Source organism: Xiphophorus maculatus, chromosome 22, assembly GCF_002775205.1.
Source record: "Xiphophorus maculatus strain JP 163 A chromosome 22, X_maculatus-5.0-male, whole genome shotgun sequence".
NCBI classification, from domain to species: domain Eukaryota; kingdom Metazoa; phylum Chordata; class Actinopteri; order Cyprinodontiformes; family Poeciliidae; genus Xiphophorus; species Xiphophorus maculatus.
This window is the reverse complement of record NC_036464.1, coordinates 620,511-643,393: the sequence shown is the minus strand read 5'-3', so window position 1 is coordinate 643,393 and position 22,883 is coordinate 620,511. Positions and strand designations below refer to the sequence as shown.

Below are 22,883 nucleotides of genomic sequence, written 5' to 3'. Positions count from 1 at the left end.
TCTCTTAGCTCAATGGTGGTTTTTCCCCTTTTTGTTCTTTGTGTTTGTGGCTGATTTAAAATAAATTAAACTTTGATTCGTAAATATACTAATACAATATACTTGCTAATATATTTTCCTGGGTAAATATACTTACCAGGGAAAGTATATTTCCTTGGTACCTGGTGCTTTTAGCGTGTGGATAATTCTGAGTTTGTTACCAAACATTCCTTACCATGAGACATTTCCTCACAGTAGATAAATTCACTGAAATTAACACCTGGATTTTTCTGATTTTATTTTCAGTGGGAGTTTATCCCACTGCAAAAAAAGCTTTATCTTATTTGCATTTTCATTAATTTATGTTTTTGCATCTCTACCAGAGATGTCAGTACATTTAATCCAAAACTTAACTCACCCGGATGAGAACAAATTGCACAAAAACTGCTAAATTCCCTAAATAATCAGTTATTAAAATAAAGTCAAAGTGTCTTTATGGTTATATCCGTGTAGTGAGCTGCTGATGAAACTGAGTCTCCTGACCTCTAGTGGTTGTTATGGTGTGGTGCAAATTAACCTTTAATTATTTTTGCTTTATTTTTTGCATTAGACTAAAACCCATCTAGAACTTTAATGCATTGTTTATTTTTGTTATGTTATCTCTAAACAAAGTCAACAAAATGACGGTTTGAATTTAAACTATAATGAAAGTGGATTTTAATTAATTAGAATTTAATTTACTTCAGCAGCTCAGGTAATTTAATAAATTCAAAATAAATTTACTCTGCAGAAAGGAATGTCTGTACTTTTCCGGATGCATTCAGCTGCCAGTTGGGGCTCATTTGCATGAATTATTGCATAAATCCTAAAGTGGCCGTTGATGACGTAAAGCAGATATTTGGACTTTTGTCACTCCTGCTGGGAAACAAAATCAGCCTTTCCATAAAGCTCGTCAGCAGCAGGAAGCAGGAAGTGGTGTGAAATTTCCAGGTAGACGTCTGGTCTCGTTTAGATTTGATCAAACTCATCTGGACCGGAACCAGGAGACGACATGGACCGCCACATCTGTGGAAACGTCCCACTGGACCTGAAGCAGCGTGGATTCTGTGAGTCTTCGCTCTTCCTCCTGATTCTGGGACCTTCAGGCTTTTCTTTCACCTCAAATGAAGACTGCGTACCACTGATTATTCATTACGCTAAAGCAAAAATCCATCATGTTTTTATTTTACGCAGAGCTTTTTCAAGCCTTTCCACAACATAAAGGGTTAAATTTTTCAGAATGTTCTGAATTTAGCAAAAACATAATAAAATTTAACATTATTTTGTCAGTTGTATTAACTTTCAAGGGTGCATTACACCACTTTAAATAGAAAAAAAGAAGCGTATATTACTACCAAAAATTTCAGAAATTTAGATTTAATCTGACATTTTCTAAAGAAAAGTTTGAAAAATTTAAAATTTGCAAAAAAAAAAAGAAAGAAATATCATATTGAGATTAATCAAAAAAATTTTCTAGAAAAAGAATAAGGACATTTCTGAGTTTCAAAAGTTGGGTATTTCCATAAGTAAAAAAATTCTGACTTTTCAAACTCGTAAAATGTCAAAAGAAAATCTGGAAAATTTCTGAGATTAATGTCAAATTTTCAGATTTTTTTCTAGTAAATTTTTGACTTTTCAAACTATATTTCCAAGTTTTTTAATACAAAATTTATTGGATTAACCTAAAAATGTATGAGTTTTTCTAGAAAATTCCTGAGATTTATCTAAAAATATCTTTGTTTTTTTCTAATAAATTTTAGATTTTTCAAAATTTGAAATGTTCAAGTTTTATCTAGAAAATTTCTGAATACAGACATTTGAGTTTTTTGGCTTTTTTTCAATCTACAGCCGCTGTTCTTAATGAACTGAACTGACTGAATAAACAAAAATATTTAGGTTTCCTCACGTTCCTAAACTTTGTAGCACAAAAGTAATTTTTTGTTGAGAAGTTGTTGCTGCTCCTGCTTGCAGCTCGGCTGAATAAAACTAAAGTTGAAAACTTAAGGACTTTATCGAGTGTTAATATTTCAAAACAGAATCACATAAAGTAAACTTTCCTCCCAAACCGAACTCTGTTTGGACGTTTATATTTTCCGTTGTGGAATCTCTCTGCCATCTTTGTTTCTATATCAACTGACTCCGCTTCAGAATGACCAGCAGCGCCCCCTGCTGGGTGGAGGCCAAACTACATCATCAAAAGAAGGTCTGAATGGATGTTACTAGCTAATCCATTGGAACCAATTTTAATCTACTAAGTCATTAATCGTAAGTCAGTTCCATCCCTAGTTGTTACCTACTGGTGCATTTAATACATTGTCATAACCTTTATTAATCATCATACTGGCCAGATTTCATACCATCTGTGATTTTATGAAGAATATTTCTGGACCATATTATTTCATTGCTACCTCTGCAGTGTTTATATCTCTTTATTTACTTGTTTGTCATCTGTGTTTCCTATAAAACAAAAATTCAGCCTTGCCGTTGTAAATTAATAGATGTAAAAGTTAAAGTGCTAAATAAAAACATTATGACTAGATGTGTCTGTGTGTGGTGGCCTTTAAAGCTCTAACTTGTTACATCATGACACTTCCTAAAAAACTGAGCTGAGACAATCCTTTACCAAACTTTATTTGGTATATATACCAAATAAATACCATATACCATATATATACCATATATATATGGTATATATATATATATATATATATATATATATATATATATATATATATATATGTTAATAACTTGAACCAGGTGAAGCTCTGGGTTGAACATATTTAGAGACCAAAACTGGTTTCTTTTATCTTAAATGAAAAATATGTACATTTTCTGACATTTTAGACTTAATTGCTGCTCTTAATGTGTTGTTGTTCTTTCTTTTAATCAAATGGCTGTTTTGAGTTTAGAAACTAGACCAGAAATACCTTTCTGATCTAGTGTGCATATATATGCAGTGTGTATATAAATGCGTATATTAAAAGGCCCGTCAGTGCAACTCTTCACAGTTTCTCCCACACGTCTTCCTCTCTCATGCAGCACAGAAACAACATGGCTGCATGTTTAAAGCAGCTTTTACTGCCTAGTTTGGCATTAACTGTCGTATCTCTGAAGTGCAGAAAAGCAGGCGATTTTTCTGTTTTCTGATGATTATCAGTGTGAATTTGAACTCTGATCTCACAGGCTTGTGTGAAAGTCTCCTGCCAGATTGCACCTTGTAAAGGAAGTGAAAAATAGGAAGAAGTTCTCAGGTGAATCGATACGTTTGTTTGTTAATGGAACTTTTTTTAAAAATGGAGAACAAAGACTGTGCCCTAAAATGTTGCCTGTTATTAAGAAGTAGGATGTGTCTTGTGTTCGTATGCTTCCTAAATTGAACGTGTCGTCTCTCTGTTTCTGCTGTTTTAAATAAACATGTAAGTAACATGAAGGCGCACGAGGCTGTGGTGACGCCAGACTTGTTGCAGTTTCTGATGAGACAAGGGTGCATTTTCTCACTTCTTCAACTGTTTCAGGAAGTGGGGCTGAGCTACCAAAATCAGGAAACTAAAGTGTTGCTATTTATACGACTGAGCAAAGGGCCAGAGCTGGTAGTCGCCGGGTTAGTGTGAGCCAACGAGCGAAAGAGAGAGCGTCGGTGGAGCTGGGAAAAAGGAAAATATCTGGAGGAATGGAGCCGCTTTTGGGATGATTTTGTGCAGATTTGAGCCCAAACCATGGAAGGACTCCCATCCATTACTGAGTCAGGTGAGTGTTGCCCGTTCCCTAAGACTTTTACACCCAAATATCACAACAAGTCCTCTCACTTCCTGCTTACTTCTCTGGAAAATTACCTAAATTTACTCGTTTTTCAGTTATTTTAGCCATCGTTTTTGCTGACTTGCATTTGGTCGACCTATCATTGAGAATTAACATCTTAGCTGAAAAAAGAAAAAGGAAAAAAGAGGAACCAAACATGTCTGCATCCTGTATGGTTAAATGCCTACAGGAGCTACTTAATAAAAACCACCACACACACATTTAGCGTTGATTCAGTTAGTTTTGGACGGTCTCAGCAGCAGACGCCAGCGCTCGGCCGCTGATGAAGGCGAGCGCTCCGTTCGGTTTCTGAGTACAGAGCTGAACTCGGCCCGATTAGCGACTGTAATGAGTCAAACAGAATTACTCAGAGCTGTGTTGACACACACCGGTGTTTGCTCAACTCGCCGTTGACTCACACAGTTCACACATCCATCCCTCAGCCAGTCACCTTGACTTTCAGCAGCTGGAATGCTGCACAGGTTTTACACAACCTGCTGCAGCGAATAACGTCCCCAGGGTCTGAAATGTACCGTTGCACTGCAACAACACCAAATGTTACAGAGGAGTTTTGGTCTACTTTCTGGTGAAAATATCTTAACACACTTGAAATACGAAAAAGCTAACTTACAAGCAACAAAATATAAATAAATATTTATTTATTATAAATATTTAGTTAGTAAATAAAATATTTAGAATATTTAGCTCCAAACTAAATATTTACTTAGTAAAATAAATATTGAGTTCACCAACTAAATATTTACCTTGAAACGAAATATTTGGTTAGCACAATAAATATTCAGTTAGCAAGTTAAATATTCAGTTAGCAAGCTAAAATTTGATCTAGTAAGCTATATATTTAGCTCTAAATAACGAAAATTGCTAACTACATTTTTAGCGCTCAAGAAACTAAATATAAATATTTAACAACCACTTTTTCATCAATTTTAAGAAAGTATTGCCTTAAAACATGAGTCTATTTATTGCTGAAAATTTAATTATAAGTTAGTTTGTCTAATTTCAAATTTACTAAGACTAAGCATTAGAAACCGGACCACAAATATTTGGTAACATTTTGTGTTTTTGCAGTGTAGTTTAAATCAGAAGAGGTTGAGGCTAAACCAGCTGATGAAAGTTTCTTTTTCCACTTTGTTGCATTTTAAAAACACGCTTCAATGCTTTGTTTTGCAGCCATCTCTGAGTTTTCCTCTGCATTTGAGCTGCTGATTCTGCACACGGAGGAGGCCCAGGAATGGGCCGCGTACCTGCAGCAGATCCTAAAATCCTCCAAACATTTCCGCCGGGGCTCCGTGTTGCTCTACGCTTTGAGCTCGGCCGATCAGCTCCACGGATATAACTTTGAGGATTTCCAGAGCTGCAAATGCATCGTGGTGCTGCTGACGGGATTTTTCCTGGACGTCCTGTACGACCCGGATCTGCACGGCGCGCTGCAGAGACTGCTCTATCCTCCACACAGGGTGGTGGCGCTGCTGTGCGGCGTGACGGAGGCCGACCTGAACGTGGAGTACTTCGAGGGCTGGCCGAGCTGGAGGAAACTCTACGCCGACGACGAGCCGGGCGTTTATGTTTCTACCGTTTTGGAGTCAATAGCTGACAGTATGCAGACTTTCATCACCAAAACAAACGACAAATCCTTCACCGGAATTAAATATTTATCCACATTTTGATTTGAAACATCTGCAGAGATTTGATTTTTAACATTCGGAAATTTCAAATTTGCTGTTTTTCTAAGACGGACAGATGGATAAAACCAACATTTTTTTAAATTAAATGTTCTTTCAATTCATTTAATTTAGTTATTTCAAACAGGTTTTTAAAAACAAGAAAATAAGTAATTAGTAGGTCAAGAGAAAACGTGGAAAGGAGCAAAAAGAAGTGAATTTTATTTAATCCTATTTTATCCCAATTTCATTATATTTTTATACCAAGTAAATATTGGGCCCATATCTGTGATACTGATACTTTTTGTTATTTAAGTTTGATTTATCAACAAACTTCTAATCTCTAGATGTTTTTGTGATTTTTCTTTTAAATTGTTTTGTAAAAAACAAGGACAGAATTTGGACAAATTTTATAGCTGTCTATGAAACACTTTAAAAACAAATTAATCTGGAAAAAATAGAAAAACAAAGAAAATTTGTGTTTTTCTACACAAAGTACAAAAAAAACATTTGAGAGCAAATAAAAACAAAATGCTGAATCAACAAAGTGCAGACAATTATAATTTTAAAGTAAATCGAAACAAAATATTTAAACTGAAAAACATTTCAACATTTATTGATCTTATCGTATCTGATGCCACCTTATTAGCCATATTATCAATATTTTGGATCGATCAGCCCAACTCTAAAGCTTTCTTTGCCTATAAAAATGTTTTTATTCCTCCTTAAACCCTAAAAGAAGAAGGATATTAACGTGTTAACATGTTTCCAGTTGTGCACAATAAATTGAAAAAATTCAACCATTTTAAAGATATTTTTTCTGTTTTGTTCGAAGGCAGGCGAGCAGAGGCCGAGCTTCAGAGCGAATATCCTGCAGCAGAGTCGCTCGTCTCCGCCGCAGCGGCGGCTTCTCCTCTCTCCTCTGAAAATCCCACGGCGGGTGAAAGCGAAGAGGAGGAGTCAGAGGAGCAAAGCGAAACGTTCCTGAAGGAGGAAGAGCGAGCGAGCGGCGAAGATTCAGCATCAGAACGCATCAGCTCACCGACACAACCGACATGTCTGACCGTTCAGCCCAGCAGAGTTCACTGTGGGGTGAGGATGAAGAAATAAAAACTAGAGCTGGGCGATACTGGCTCAAAATAAATATCCGATTTCTGATTTTAATGGAGTTTATGTTTGCTTTCTTTTCTAAAAAGATAAAAAATACAGAAAATATTTTTTAAAAGTGGTGTATTAGAGCCAAACTACAAGAATTTTTGTTTAATTACGAGAATATTTATCTATTTAACTAATCTGTAAGATTGATTAATCAAATAGCAATAATATCTGATTAACTGATAAGAATGATTAATCAAATACAGATTTGATTAATCAATAAATTGAATATATTTGACTAATAGATAAAATTGATGAATTAAATAGACATAATTTGATTAATCGTAAGATTGGTTCATCAAATAGAGATCGATAAGAATGATTAATCAAATATGTATATTTGATTTATTAATAAGTTAGATATTTGATTGAGAAACCTGACTAATCGAACAGAGATATTTGATTAATCGATAAGAATGATTGTTCAATCAAATATTACACGCAATATTTACTCTGGTTTGTTCTGTTCAGGATCAAGAGACGATTTTCATCGTATTCAGAAGCAGAGTGGGTTTCGGGTCGCCGGTGGAAGTGGAGTTCTCACCTGAAGGCGCAGCGTCCAAACGGGTTCTGGCCTCGGTGGAGAACGAGTTCACCATCAGCGTCTCTGCACCAGGCGAGCATCAGCAGGAAGACGGTTTCTCTGCTGCATTTCCTAAACATTATCTCATTATCTTTGTGTTTTTTCTGTCATTTCTACACAGAAATGCCTGCAGGAGTGACTTCGCTCGCTCTGCACGCCGACGGCTCGCGTGTCGGTCTGAGTCCGGTCACATTTTACACCAGCATGGGAGAAGTTAGCCGGCATCTAAAACAGGCTACTGACCCTGTCAACTTCATCTGCCAGGTGAGACATTTCTGTTTCCTCTTGTCTGTCCTGGTTTTTCTGTTTGTTAGATTTTTTAATCTTTGACTTTTTTAAACTGATTTTTGCTTCCAGGCCTTTAACTTGACCTCCAATGCAACAGAATCAGTGGACACATTGCTAACGGACTCGTTAAAGTCCAGGATGCCTCCCTCTGGTCTGCAGCTGTTTGGAGTCAAACAGATTGAAGAAGACAACATGTCAGCATGTGAGTTAAGTTTTCTGATTTCATGTTGAGCTAAAGGTTTTGAGATGATTCCTATTTTTTTATAAATAAAAACGCAATCCTGCAAAGACACAAAATCTCACCAAACATTTTTGGTATATTTTCTAGAGCAAATATCTTAGCACACTTAAAATAAGAAAATTAATTTACAAGTAACTTTTCTGCAAGATGTAGGAGCTTGTTTTAGGTCAATACATGTTTATAAAATAGGTTTATAAAATAGTACTAGTCTCACTGACAATATGAGAAAAATGTTTTGTTATAAATGAAGAGTGAAGAGAAAATAGAACTTTTTCATCAATATTAAGAAATAATTTATTATCTTGCAGAAAAGTTACCTGTGAGTTAGCTTTGTCTTATTACAAGTGTGATCATTTATTTGCACTAGAAACTAGACCAAAAAATACTTAGTAAGGTTTTGTACATTTCAGTGTTCCTATGCGATTCAGCTTGATTTTAATCCTCCTTCACTGCTCGGTCTGGGCTTTCTCCCATTGAACTGGATTTCTCTGAAAGAATTTCGACGACCAGGAGAAGTCGTTGCTGTGCTGTTTTATAATTGTATTCGGTTTTTAGTTTTAGCAATGGCAACGAAGGACGTGAATGAAACCGTTCAGCATGATGATGTATTACAGTCATTGTACATAAAAAAGTAGTAAAATTCTAGAAAAAACTTGAAAATTTATGAGCACTGAAAGTCAAATGTTTGCAAGAAAAAAACTCAGATTTTTCAAATTAATCTCAGAAATTAAAAAATATATACTTTGAAATATATGAGTTTAAAAAGTAAAAAAAAATCAGCTTTAGAAACAGAAATCTTCAAAGTTTTTTTTAAAGAAAATTTCTAAGGTTAATCTCAAAATTTCCATTTTTGTTACTTTTCAAACCCAGAAATTTCCAAGATTTTTGTCTAAAGAATTTCTGAGTTGTCAAAATTTTTGTTGTTTTTTTCTTGCAAATTTTTGACCTTTCAAACTCAGAAATTTCTACTTTTTTAAAGTAAATTTCTGAGAATAATTTCAACATTTCTGAATATTTTTGGTGGAAATTCAATCCTTTTTTCTCTCCATCTACTATGACCCTAATACATCGTCACAGTTCGGAGCCAACATTGGCAGCCATCTTGCTCGGATCAGCACTTCTCTTTTTGCAGTGGCAGATGGTTGTTAACAGTTGAGCCAATTTGTGGTAAACTTAAGCGTCAAACTGGCGCATTACAAATGATTGGGTAAAGCTTAAAACCTCAACACCTTGCCTCAAGTTTTTCTACCTTTTTTTAACCTTTTGTCTTCCTATTTTCTGGGCTGCAAATCAAGAAGCGCAACATTCAAACTTTATGCAAATGCAGAATCGAACCAAGCGCATCCATTGATTCGCAGCTACTTTACTCGACAGCTACATTTACAGCCGGTGGAGAAGTGACAGAAATCATGCGGACATTATCTGGTTGTTTTAGAGAGGAATCACGTTCAGGCTGAGAGGATTTTATTGCTGCAGACGATAAAGAGATTGGGAAGATTATAAAACAGTGACTGAGATAAGGCTGTGTTAGATCATAGAATCATTACACGTACAACACACAGTTGTCCTTGAATACATCCTGTTATTTTTGGTTAATAAATGAGAACTGGTGTTGAGTTTCTATCATGGAGATCTGGCTGTGAACTTCCTCCACGCACCACTCCCAGGGTTGATTCTCACCCTGAATGTAGCAGCAGAGGGTATCAGTGACCAGAACCGCAGCCTTTAAACTTTAAATTTAATCATTGTTGGCTTAAAGAAATTATTTTAAAACCTCGTTTTGTGAAAGCTAGCTTGCCCATTTTAGCTCCTGCAACAAAATTGATGTTTAGCTAATTGTATTTATATATGCATGAGTGGAAGTTGGTCTAAATGCATGCATGATGCATCTGTCCATTGTCTGCCTGCTTATCCTTACAGACAGAATAAACAAATGTGCACACCGATACATAAGGTCAGTTTAGAGAAGCAGTCGTGTTTTTGGACGGTGAGAGGAAGTTGTAGGAGTTTCCAGATAGAAACAGCGCATGCACAGGGAGAACATGCAAAGTTCATGCAGAAAAACTTCAGGTGGGGATTGGAACCCAGTTCCTTTTTGATGCAAGCAACAAAATAACCAGTCAGCCTCATACGATGTTTTTAAGTGTGAGCGACTGTCCTGGTGCAGTGAAAAACTATTTGATCTATTTTAGGAACAAATCTGCAAACAGTTTCACACACTCTCACCAAGTACTTCTGATCTAGTTTCTACAAACAGCTCAGTAGACAATGAAGTAAGACAAAAATAGGTTACATAGAACTTTTCAGCAAGACATGAAATTATTCTGCAGGCAGATTATTTCACTCAGATGTTTTAAATATTTGATTATTTAGCATGCTAATTGATTAGCATTAACCATGCTAACCAAACTAAAAATTTGGTTAGTCTGCTAATTAGTTTACCACATAAATAAAGGTACTAGTTCCACTGGTAGACTCATTATGTAGCTTGCCAACTAAATATTTCATTTGGATCTAAATATTGAGCTGGAAAGTCAATATTTAGTTTGCTAACTAATTATTTTTTAAGCTAAATATTTTGTTGGTTATCTACATATTTAGCTTGCTAACTCAATATTTAGCATGCTAAACAAATAGTTGGCTTTGTTAAGCATATATTAATATTTAGTTGGTAACCACAATATTTATCTTACTAATTAAATATTTAGATTGGAGCTAAATATTTTATTCCAAACTGAATACTTGGCTGCTAAACTAAATATTTATAATGAATAACATGGTAAAAATCTGACTTTGTATAATGAACCCATATTTTGTTTCTATCATTTCTTGCGGAAAAGTTATTTGTAAGTTAGTTTTGTCTTATTTCCAGTGTACTAACGTGTTTGTAGAAACTAGAAAAGCAAGCAGCTTTTTACATTTACCCCTGAATAAACTCTCTCCTGCTTCTGCTTTCCAAATGATGCTCACTTAGTTCAGGATTAAGATTTACAATCTGTTTGTGTTTCAGATCAGCGCAAGGAAGAGCTGCCCACGTTGCTCCACTTTGCTGCTAAATATGGCTTGAAGAAGCTCATGAGCTCCCTCCTGCGGTGCCCCGGGGCTCTGCAGGCGTACAGTGTGATGAACAAACATGGCGACTACCCAAACACACTGGCAGAGAAGAGCGGCTTTCAGGACCTCAGACGTTTTATGGACGAATTTGTGGTAAGTTATCTCATGAATCTATTAATGAGTTCATCTGAAGTTGATTGCTCTTAGCGATCAAGTTATAAGCGGCCATTTTCTTAAAAACTTTAGTTTTCCCTTTTATCAAGAGGGCTGAAGGTCTTTACATAACATAAAAGGCTATTTTTTCATAATATGCTGAATTTAACCAAAAACATAATTCAATTGTAACTTTATTTTATGTCGGCTGTATTAAATACTGACTAAATAAACAGAAAATTGTGGTTTACTCACATCCTCGCGTTCGTAGCACATCGTCATGTTTAGTTGAGAAGTTGAGCTGCTCCGTCTTGCAGCTCCGCTGAATCAGCGCCATTAAGGTAATATATTGTTTATATATTAAGAATATAAACATATCAAGTGTTTATATTTCAAAACAGAACCGCATGGAATCCATTTAGCATCCCGCACCAGACTCTTTGGACCGTTTTGGTTTTTTTAAGGGATACCGCCGCCATCTTAGATTCTGTATTAACGGCTCCGCTGCGTAAGGCTGCCCCGCGGCTCCCTCTGCTGGGTGGCGGCCAAACTACAACAATAAAAGAAGGTCTAAGCGGGCAATTGGAACTCATTTTAATCTAATAAACAATTAAGTCGATTAATCGTTTTCATCCCTAGATAGAAAACATTTTTAAATGAAACATTTATAATTAGAGTTAATAGTCTTGTTGGAACCCTCTCAGGAAACAGCAGACCTGCTCCAGTCTCACCTGGAAGACAACTTGAACTTGGACAATGAGGCGGAGATCTACGAGGCGGAGATCTACGAGCCGATGTCAAATTCTTCTCAGGACATCATGTTGAAGTACTCCGGCTGCACTGAGGATATTTACGAGTCGATGCTCGGCCTCGACCCTGAGTGTGCAGAAGACTTATGTAAGATCAGCTCTGTGATAAAAATACTCCAAGCTTTTACAAAATGATGCTGATGGTGTGACTCGATTGTTACAGATGAAGTCATGACTGTAGTAGATGAGAATCCAGAAGAAGCTATGCTCAGGAAGTTCTTCCAAGGTATTTATCTTTTTAATGTACATCTTATAGTAATACTAATGATAACTTCTGATAATAGTTTTGGTGTTTTCATTATAGTTTATCATTATTTTGTTGTTACTTTTTGTATGTCCAATTAAGCTGGTTTTAATTTGTATTTAGAGTGTGTCTGATAGTTTTTCTTAGTTATTATTAGTTAAATATTGTATAGTTTTAGTCTAGTTTTTAATAGTTACAGTAATAGTCTTAGTTTGTTCGTATTTTGTGTCATTTTTAGGTACAAATTAAAAAAGTTTAAGTATTGTGACTGTTCTGTGACTATCTTTTGTATTGTGTATACAGAAGATACCATTTCCAAAAATGTATTCAATTATTGTTCAGTTATTCAATTAATGTCGGTTCTGGAATTTTTGTTGTTGTTTCTTTGTTTAACAGAAGAGCAAGACGTAACATAAAAACATTTCACGTTTGACATTCTTTACAGATAATATATTTTAAATAATTCTCCTAAAAATAGTCAGAACAAAGTATAACAATGGTATAACTACTATTAACAACAGAAACAATACGGTAAGCAAAATATCAGGACAGAAAAAAAACAATAAAATCAAGACTTTAAAGCACAAATAAAAATAAAATCTGGGGCTAACAGCAAATTAAACTCTGATATAATTGAGAAAAGTTTGAAATATTCAACTTTTTTATTCCTTATTGAAATTCCATATATTCAGTTTTCATTACTTTGTTAGTTTTTGTTCACTATAATAACCTTATTTCTGAATATATTTGATTTTCCCGTCTGGCAGCGAAACCTCACGCTGCCGAGAACCAAGTGAACGCCCCGCCGCCTAGAGCTGAGAACAATGACAGGAACGAACACGTCAACTTTGATGAAATAGAGGAGGAGGAGGATCCGTACAACATCTGTCCAGAGGATATTTATGACACCGTGGATACAAACAGCACCTATAACCCGGGAGTCCAGAACCGCCCTCCGGCCCCCATCCCCAGACCCGAGTCTGAGCCCGAACCTGAACGACCCGCAACCTACATTTCCAGAGGTCTGCTGTTCACTGTTAAGTTTTACACACAGGGCTGGCCCAAGGCAGATGCTTAGGACCTCCATACCACCAGGGGGCCCCTAAGAGCACCAAGCTAGCATGATAAAACATACATATATAAAATAACATTGAATAATATAAACTAGTGGAGAAAGCATTTCTTTCTACATGGTTTTTATAGTTGTTACACAAATAACTGTTAATCACGTCCTGTGGAGAGACGGCAAGCTCAAGTCGTGGCAGTGGCATCTAGAGTGGCACTTCTGGCTGCAGGAAACTGCCACAGCCTCCTGGTGTTTGCTTCTGACTTTTGTGTCCGATGCCGCGGCTTCTGAGGCAGGTTGAAAATTGAACATGAATATGAAGAAGTTTATTCCGAAAGAAAAAACTAGGAATCGTGGCAGCTGACACCAGAAGTGCCACTAGAGCTGCCACTATTTGAGATTTCAAATTCAAATTTTTTGTTTTAGTTTGTTACTCCCGTAAGGTTTAAATCAACAACCATCATAACATCGGTTTTATGTAAGCTAATTGCAAATGATGCTAATGACAGCAGGTATGTTACACACATAGTGATAAACCATCTGGTGTCTGTATGGGGGCCACAAATAAAAACCTGCCTAGGGCCTCAGAAGGGTTTTGGCCAGCCCTGTTTAGTTAATTTATTCTGATTTAAAATTATTAGCGTCATTAAAGATTTGTGTTTTTTATTTACAGTTTTTTCAGATACAGACATGTCCAAACGTAACTCAGTGGACAGTGGTTGTCCTGCAGGTAAGACGGTTTCTGTTGTAGATTTTTAGTCTCGTGAGAAGCAGCAACACGCTTTTATTCCCTTTAAAAAAAGTTTAAAGAGCTTTTTACTGACTCCTCTTGTCTGATGCCTGCTTGCTTTTGAATTTGCATAAAGTTACTTTTGGGCGTAGGAAGGTCCGGTCCATCTCTGGTTGTTTTTTTTTTTATATATCTAAACATAACCTGATTATCTTTTACGAAGAGTTGTTGCTTTTTTTGTTTGTTTTGTTTTTTTAGCTAAAAGTCTCCACTTTACATAAAACAGTGTGAATAAAACACACTTTATGTTTCACCACAGTAGAATGTAATTTAGCAACTGTAATTTGTGATTTTTGCAGACTCAGGTATTTCTTTATGGAAAATGCACTTTAATCATAAATATCTCTGGACTTTGACACCTTGAATTTCCCCCTTTCCGGAAGGAACAATTCAAAATTCAGATTTTTAGATATTTTGCAGCTAGTATGACGTGTGGTTTTGTTTGTTTTGTGTTTTGCAGATGTTTTGCATTATGGCCACCAGTCTCAGCTTTCTCAGGCTTTACTCAGTCCTGTCGTGAACTTTGACACTGAACATGCTTATTTAAGACCATAGAAAATGAAATGCAGCTTTTATGGCTTTTCTCAGAGTTTCATGATTTAACATTGACGGAAAAATGCAGAGATGTCCACTTTTGTAGCTTTGAAATAATATTTAATGTGCTTTTATTGTATTGTTGGCTTACATTGTAAATCATTATATGTTCCAAGACTACAATGGTAGTAATTCAGCTTTAATTTGAGCACTTTTTGCAATATTTAAATGGAGTTGATTAGAATCCGTTGTTGCAAAGCAGAGAAAATTTATTTAGTAGAAAGAGAGAAAAGAAAAAAAATCAATAGACATGCAGTTGGAAATTATTGAGTGCATTTTAATTTAGAGTACAATGAATTAATTTATTCACTTCATAATTTAGTCTAATCCTTCCTGGAGTAAATGATCAAATCTTGAAAATAGGCTCATATTTTAGAAGCATTGTCTGACGTTTGTTATTAGGAAAATGAAAGACGGTGTTGGTTTATTTTCTGCGGCTGCGAACACAACCTGAGCCTGCTGAGCCGAGCAAACGTATCTAAACCTTTGTGGTGTTTCTGTCATGAGACATGAGAGTGTCTGTGACACCAGCTTGGTCAAATAAAACCAGCAGTCATTGCAATTAACTCTGTGGTCAGGGTAAAGTTTACAACCACCCCTCCTCCCAACGAAACGACTTCCTTCAGAGATTAACACGCACAACATGGCTGCTCTAAACTTAAATGAAATATGGGTAAAAATAAAATATTCATCCCACTTTTCTTTTTTCAGCTCGACCTGTGAGCGAGGCTCCCTGCTCGACCTATGACCCCTACGGCGGGATGAAGACCCCGGGGCAGCGGCAGCTCATCTGCCTGCAGGAGCGGGTCAAAGTGGGGGAGATAACGGTGGACGAGGCCGTCCAGGAGTTCAAAGCGTGGCAGTTCGACCACGAGCGGCGCTCTAACTCTCTGCGCTATCAGCAGGTAGATGATCAACAAACATCCTCGTCTGATAGCAGCGCCATAAACCTCACATTTAATTCTTCTTCCTTAAAGGACAACCTGAAGAAACTACGAGATAGCATCACGAGACGTCACAAAGAGAGGGAGAAGACGGGGCAGGAAATCGGTGAGGTGTTTGGAGTTGACATGTCGACATCTTGTTGTGTTCACACGACTTCCTGTTGAGCTCATGGCTTCTGATGTGGTCTGCTTCTTCTCTGCCAGATTATGAAATAAGTGCGCCGCTGCAGAGGAGCCTCTACTGGGGATCCAACTCGACATTAGAGTGCAGCGTGTACGAACCCACACCCAGAATGGTGGCTCCGCCCCCTCCGGCGACTCAGCCAATCAAAAGAGGGAGCTGGAAGACTGGCAGTACGTCCAGCACATCGAGTGAGTCTTTGGTTATTTTATTTTTAGGGATGAATATGATTGAATACGGAGTAATCCGTTCAGAAAAGAGCTGCTCCTGTGATGAGCAAGCGGTGTGTTCATGGTGTCTCCATATGGGTGGGAGAAACGGCTACCAGGACACACATGCAAAAAAATTGTTTTTATCTAGTATAGATGTGGAAAATCCATAAAGTAAATACATCTTTTATTGCAGAAGCATAATATCAAACAAAAAAAAGCTAAAATAAAAATCTATATTTTGTTTGCATGCAGTGGGGGAAAAATCTAGTGTTAAAATTCACATTTTGCATGTTTTTATACTTTCATTTGGGTCATTTTATTAACTTTTTTATAAAAAAATAATACAATAAAACTACAAAATATAATTTTAATGCAGTAGGAAAAAATATCTGGTGTTAAAATTCACATTTTGAATTTTTTTTATTTTTCCATTTGGGTTTTTACTGCTTTAAAAAAGCCCAACAGTCTAAAAAAGAGACTCTGCTGTTTTTTTGGGAATAATTTGTTTTGGTGTCTAGGAAATGAGTTGTTTCTGCGGCGTTACCTAGCAACCCTAGCGGAGTTTCTCCCGTTACCTAGCAACCCCAGCTGAGCTTCAGGACGTTTTTATTAAGCTGGTTTTATTGCTGCATTTGCTGTGAACATGATAGACTTTTTGTTGTTACCGCTGCTCTCCGTTTACAGTTTCAGTATCTGGTCATGAGGAAATGCAGAACAAGGTTTTATTTTTACACGTTTAGTTCATGAAATAACTTCAGAAAGGTACCGTATTTTCCGCACTATAAGGCGCACTTTCAATGAATGGCCTATTTTCAAACTTTTTTCATATATAAGGCGCATAGAATAAACGCTACAGTAGAGGCTGGGGTTACGTTATGCATCCATTAGATGGAGCTGCGCTAAAGGGAATGTCAACAAAACAGTCAGATAGGTCAGTCAAACTTTATTAATAAATTACAAACCAGCGTTCTGAAAACTCCGTTCATTCCCAAAATGAATAAAAAGCTGTTTTATTATTTTCCCCGAGGTAAAGTAAGTGACGTGGTATTTTGGTGACACAGTTTATCTTTTAACAACAGCAAGGTGTAACATATAGTGGAGGGGAACTTTTCCTCGATCCAATAAACACGTAAAAAACAGTCTGATACTGTTACAGTAAATCAATCGTTACTGCAATCACAATATATATCCACTTTCGCAGCATTGATTCGTTCATGTTAAATTCTCTGGCTGCTGCTCTGTTCCCGTGTTCTACTGCATCACTGATCGCCTGGAGCTTAAACTCTGCGTCGTAAGCTCGTCTCTAATAGGAGCCATTTTGGGGTCTTTACACAAAACCCAGCCTGCACCGCGCGCTTCTTCTTCTACGGGGGAAAATGAAGTCGGCGGCTGCTTACCGTAGTTGTGAGACCTGTTGTGGCTCAATATTGGTCCATATATAAGGCGCAGCGGGTTATAAGGCGCACTGTCGGCTTTTGAGAAAATTGAAGGTTTTTAGGTGCGCCTTGTAGTGCGGAAAATACGGTAAAAATAAAATAGATCTGTTGACCTGTTTTTCCTGTTTCTAAAAACGTTTTGACCGATTTGCACTGTAACATGTTCCGTCAGTGAATCAAAAAGCTTCAAATAATAGCCTCAATCTTAGTTTTAAAGAGAAAATAACATAATTTTTGATAAATATAAACTTCAGGAAACATTTTATTGGTACGTTTTGGGTCTTGAAACAGTAAAATGAGATTTCCTTGCAGAAGCTACATCTGGTGTTGCTTATTTAGGTTTCAGAGTTAAAATCCTTCAGAAATTTGCTCCTGACAACATGTTCATGTTGACTTTACTCTATTGATTTTTATGTACAGCAGCAGCCATACAGAGGCCTTACTCCATCACTCACCAGACAAACTACAAATCGCGTGTTGTCCTTTTACTCCAACTTGTTTTCTTGTCACTTCAGGCACAGAGAGCAACAGACTCAGCACTCACAGCACCTTTAGCCTCAGCAGCGGGACAGAACCGGACTTCGAGGTGAGCTCTGAACCTCGGGTTTGTGTTGATGCACTGCAAAAACACAAAAGTATTTTTGGTCTAGTTTCTAGTGGGATATTTTAGTTCACTGGAAATAAGACAAAACTGACTTATAAGTAACTTTTCAGCAATAAATAGTCAGTAATTCCTTAATATTGATGAAAAGTTTCAGTGGCAGGTTATTCACTTGCAACATGGAAAAAAATTATTTTGAAATTTCATCATTGTTAAGGATTTATTGCCTTAAAACAAGCTCTTCTGTCTTGTATATCTTGTACTTGTAAATTAAGTTTGTTTTATTTCAAGTATGCTGAGATATTTGCACTATAAAGTAGACCAAAAAAAGAAATTTATTTTTGCAGTGCAGAGTGAAGTCAGTGTTAATATATGCAGTAAATAACATTTTACACAACTCTTTCCACCAACAACCGTCTCCTTTAACAGATTAAATCTGTTTTTAAGTAAAGTTTTGTGTGTGTAGAAACTAGGCCAAAATGACTGATTTTGTGTTTTTGCAGTGTAAATCGTGTAGTCAGAACCAGTTCTGGTTCAGACCAACTGATTCTTTCTGCTTTTAACTCGGAATCGTGACTGAGAAATCTTTGTTTCACATTTTATCTTGGCTGCAGCTCAAACATCTCGCTCATATTTTGTGTTTGACGATGCATAAAGCCGCAGCTGTTCGTTAACGGAGGGAGTTTTATTTTCTCATGCTTTGTTCTGTTTTGGGAACTTTGACTCTGAGCTTGAGGAAGTTCTGACCCAAAGTTTGAGCTCTGCCTTAATGTTCAGCTAATCTGGTTATCAGCTCTGTTACTAAAACCATCTGTGGAATTTAAAGTGTGATTTTTAAAGCGGCACCATCTAGTCGTAACAAACAGAAAGTTCATCCTGTTTAATTGTTTCTATTTATACTAATAAGGGAACAAAAACTGATCAGAACCTTTGACAGTTGTGCAAATATTTAAAGTCGTCCTCAAATAGAAGAGGAACTATTATGCAAAACTTTTGTTTTTGTTTTTCCATTTTGGTTTCTACTGCTACTAAAAGCAATGCAGCCATATTTTTGGCAATAAGTTTGTGTTTTTTGAGCTGTTTCAAAAACGTCCGGAATGTAATGTCCCGGCCCGTTACCTAGCAACCCCAGCAGAGTTCCACTCGTTACCGAGCAACGCAAGCTGAGCTCCAGCACTTAGGTCGCTGTATTCGCTGTACAATGGCTGCTGGAAAAGACAGGAGTTCTTGTTGTTGACCGACCATCCAGAAACCACTTGCTGCATTCTTGTTGGCTGTACAGGAAGCCCTACTACTGCTATTCAAAGATGTTTGGATGTATGCACATTTGTTTGCTGCCATTTTGAGGTGAGAGTGTAAACGGTGAGTTTTGGGGGCGTGGCCAGTAGCAGCTTATTTGGATTTAAAGTGACGGAGGCCCAACTGAAGTCTTACTATCTAAGACCACCGATCTGAACCTGTTCACCTTTAAAAGACATTCAGTTTTTCTTTTTCTTCATATTTGCAGATTTATTCATTGATGCTAATGCAACAACATTGAAAATAATTATGGGATCTGGTAACTCTTAGTTTTTGTCCTTCCTGATACTTTAAATGTTACTCTGACTGATTTTATTTTCCTGTATGGTTCATATATTTAATGTTTCCCCTTCATCTTTAAAGGACGCAGTGGAAACTCTTCCTCCTCCTCCTCGGCCTCCGCGACCCTCCGACCCGGTGCCCGGCGTTCCTCCACCCAGGCTTCCTCCGCGGATCCCAGAAAGGTAAGGAGGTGTAATTAGGGGCAGAAAGCGCCGCTGAAGAACAAGCAGAGAGTGATAAAGAGGAAGCGTTCACCCTTCAGCGAGTCTGCAGCTGTGAGTTTGAGGGGAAGACTGAGAAAGTGATAAAAAAAAAATGCAAACCTATAAATATCTACAGGGCAGAGTCATGTTCTCGGAAAGGTTTAGGTGACAGTTTTAGGCCGAGGTCCAGAAAATGTCGTCCTTCCACCAAATTTAAAGGCTGAATTCAACATTTTCAAACATTTTCCAGAAGGAAAATTATTCATGTTATTTACAGAATAAAAACATCTGTGAAATGAATATCTACTGATTAAATATCCTGTGACCTTTATTATTAGCGTGATGCTAAATTTCCCAACCCTTTATTCTTCAGAACGACTGGAATTAAGAAGGTCAGACATGAAATGTCACATCTCTGATGCTTTAACCCGAAAGCCTGATACGGAGGTGTAATTCATCTGGGTGGGTTTATTCATCCGAGCTTCGTGGAACTGCAAGATCTTATCAGCAATGCTGTTTTTAGTTCGATGAGGCGACGCATTTACTTTTTTTTTTCTAATCCGAGAAGACTAAATGTTTGAAAGTAGGCCGTGTGGTTTGATAGATGTGCAACCGTAACATGGGAAAGTGCAGCGAACGGTGAATAACACGTTTGATTTATGCACAGCCTCTGTTCAACAGAGAAGCTTTCAGAGAAGAAAACGACGATGCAGCTCAGAAACGTCTTATTCTGTCCCAGCAATAACTAATAAATCAATTAATTACGTGATCAATTAAAACCAACTCAATCATTTCCATTTGCGTGATTTATCTTTTCTCTCTTTCTAAAAAAACTGGAAGGTAAAAGTCTCCAGTTTGGTGTTTTGGTCTCAACGAGCCGTTTGTTTTGTTTACAGTTTTATAATTCATTTTATTTGTTGTTTTCTTTATTTATTTTGGATATTTAAAATGTCTTCCAGTGTTAAATGTGCATTAGAATTTAAATTTTATAATTTTTAAGAATATGTTCTTGTATTATTGTAGAAACTCCTTGAAGAATTTGAATTAATATGATTTCAGCAACATTAAATTTCCCTTTGGGATCAATAAAGTATTTTTGAGTTTAATTTACTGTTAATAAATAAACAAAGATTTCTCAAACAAAGTCTAAAAGCAGTGTCAGATTTTTGCCTTAAAAGATTGAAGTTGTTTAGATTCTGAGCTTTTTGGTCCCAGTTTGTTCCCAGCAACAAAAATGAGAACTTTCTTCGAAAAGCGTTTATTTAAAGAAGTTCAGTGAAAGGGTGTGATTCAGTTTGTTTATGAAAAAATGTCAATGGACGGGTAAAACAGAGAAAGGAAAAACAAAACTACTGTGGCCACAAAGGAGAAAATTTCAAACAGAAACATTCTGACCTAAAAATTTCAAAAATGATCAAGAAAAAAAATTGAAATCTTTTAGATTATTCTCAGAAACTTTAGAAAATGTTCAACTTTTCAAACTCCAAAACTTCCGATTTTTTTTCTAGAAGTTTTCTGGGATTAATTTCCGGATTTTCGTGACGGCCGTGTTTTCTGTGCTGCAGGGTGCCGGAGGCGCTGCACGAGCGCTACATTTCCTGCCCGACGCGCGCGCTTCCTCAGAGACCCGCGCCCAGACAGGCGCAGGCGGCGCCGCCGGTTCCCCGCCGCCGGTGATGGCCGGCCGCCTGCGGCCCGGTCGGACTGAACCCACCGGTACCGAGGGAGAACCGGTGGCTGAACGTGATGCTCTGGAGAATTTCTTTGGATGATCTGAAAAAAATAGTGCAAATTGTTTCTATTATTATGTTTTTTTGTGTCTTTGACATTATAATTAATGTAAATAAGATTTTTTAGTAAAAGTGACATTTAGGGTCACACTAGATGTTTAAGCCCAAAATTAGTCTAATTAAAGTTCACGGTTCAGGGTGTTTCTTTAGAATTTTTTTCTGTCCCTTTAAGACACTTTTCATGTGTTTTATTGCACATGAAAGCATCAGAGTCCATAAAAACTCCAACATGGAGTCCAGGCAGATGATTTGGTGTGAATGTTGCAGGTTTTAATCTTCAGCTGCGTCGGGTCGGACCCCTGGACCCGTCTCCAACAGAAACGCCTGTAAATTATGTATGAAGACTGGATGTGTTGCTGTAAAATACCAGAGTCTATTCTCCATTAATGTTGCTTGCTTTATCTGACCTGCTCTTGTTTGCACAGTCGAGTTTAAATGGTGTAACTTTTCATTGTTGTGCTTGATAAAAGGTTTCCCAAAGTATCTGTCGACTGTTTGTTGCTGCTGGAAGAAATGAGTTTTACGACGGCGAGTTGTTGTTACCTACGGTACTGCAGAAAGGGAAAAAAGAAGTACATTTCTGCACTTCTTAGAAAAAAATGGAAATGTATGAGCTTGAAAAGTCGAAAATGTTTGCCTTGACATTTTTTTCATAAGTTTTTCTCTGAAGAATTTCTGAGATTAATCTCAAAATTTCTGTCTTTTCTTTCAAGTGTTTGAAATGTGACAGAAATCTTGCAAATTTTCCAAATTTGAAAGAAACTTCCCTCTTTGGCAGTTTCTGAGCTTGAAAATTTGCTTTAAAAAACGTAACATTTTTTGCATTAATCTCAGACGTTTTTTAGAGAATTCTGAAAATTGAGTTGCAAAGTCGACATTTTTTTACTTTAGAAAATAATAAATGTTTTTTCTGGAAGGTTTTTGGGAATAATGTCAACATTTCTGATTTTTTTCTAGCAAATTTTGGACTTTCAGAGGTCAGAAATGTTATTTTTCTATTAAATTTCTGAAATTAATATCAGAATTTCACTTTTTTTTTTTGCAAAAATTCAATTTTGGAGATTCCAAAATTTGCCATTTTTTTCTAGAACAATTCTGAGGTTTTTTTTTTCTTGCAAATATTTGACTTTTCAAACTGAGAAATTTCCAGCTTTTTTCTAGCAAAATGTTGACCTTCTCAAGCTTTGAATTTACCAAACAAGGACATTTCTTGCAAATAAAAAATGTTTTTGAAAAAAAACCTCAAGTTTTGGGATTAAAATAAGAAATTTTCTAGAAAAGCTCAAAAATTTTCTTTTTTTTTTCTAGAAAATTTCTGAGATTGATCTGAAAATGTCTGAGTTCTTTGGTGAAATGTTTTCTATCTAAATTGGTCCTAATATGTTGGACCAGTTTTGACTTGACCTCTTTAGTTTTGGCTCATTTGTCCAACAGCGCCCTCTGTGATTATTGCGATGTAT

At 36.7% G+C, this 22,883-nt stretch overlaps 1 protein-coding gene across 2 annotated transcripts; it reads left to right on the top strand.

Moving 5' to 3' along the window:
- Positions 1 to 936: 936 nt before the first annotated feature.
- Positions 937 to 21,906, top strand: pik3ap1 (phosphoinositide-3-kinase adaptor protein 1). Of its 2 annotated transcripts, XM_014469560.2 has the most exons (18): positions 990 to 1,085; positions 3,534 to 3,765; positions 5,008 to 5,433; positions 6,334 to 6,590; positions 7,125 to 7,269; positions 7,358 to 7,500; positions 7,594 to 7,726; positions 10,776 to 10,972; positions 11,677 to 11,869; positions 11,945 to 12,007; positions 12,793 to 13,047; positions 13,765 to 13,821; positions 15,187 to 15,380; positions 15,453 to 15,525; positions 15,624 to 15,791; positions 17,764 to 17,834; positions 19,512 to 19,612; positions 21,199 to 21,906. In XM_014469560.2, exons 2-18 carry the CDS (start codon positions 3,735 to 3,737, stop codon positions 21,308 to 21,310), a joined length of 2,619 nt encoding a protein of 872 aa, XP_014325046.1. In that variant the 5' UTR covers positions 990 to 1,085; positions 3,534 to 3,734; the 3' UTR covers positions 21,311 to 21,906. The 2 variants fall into 2 exon arrangements, with proteins under 2 accessions (XP_023183532.1, XP_014325046.1); XM_023327764.1 differs by lacking the exons at positions 3,534 to 3,765; positions 5,008 to 5,433 and having other exon boundaries at positions 937 to 1,085.
- Positions 21,907 to 22,883: the final 977 nt, after the last annotated feature.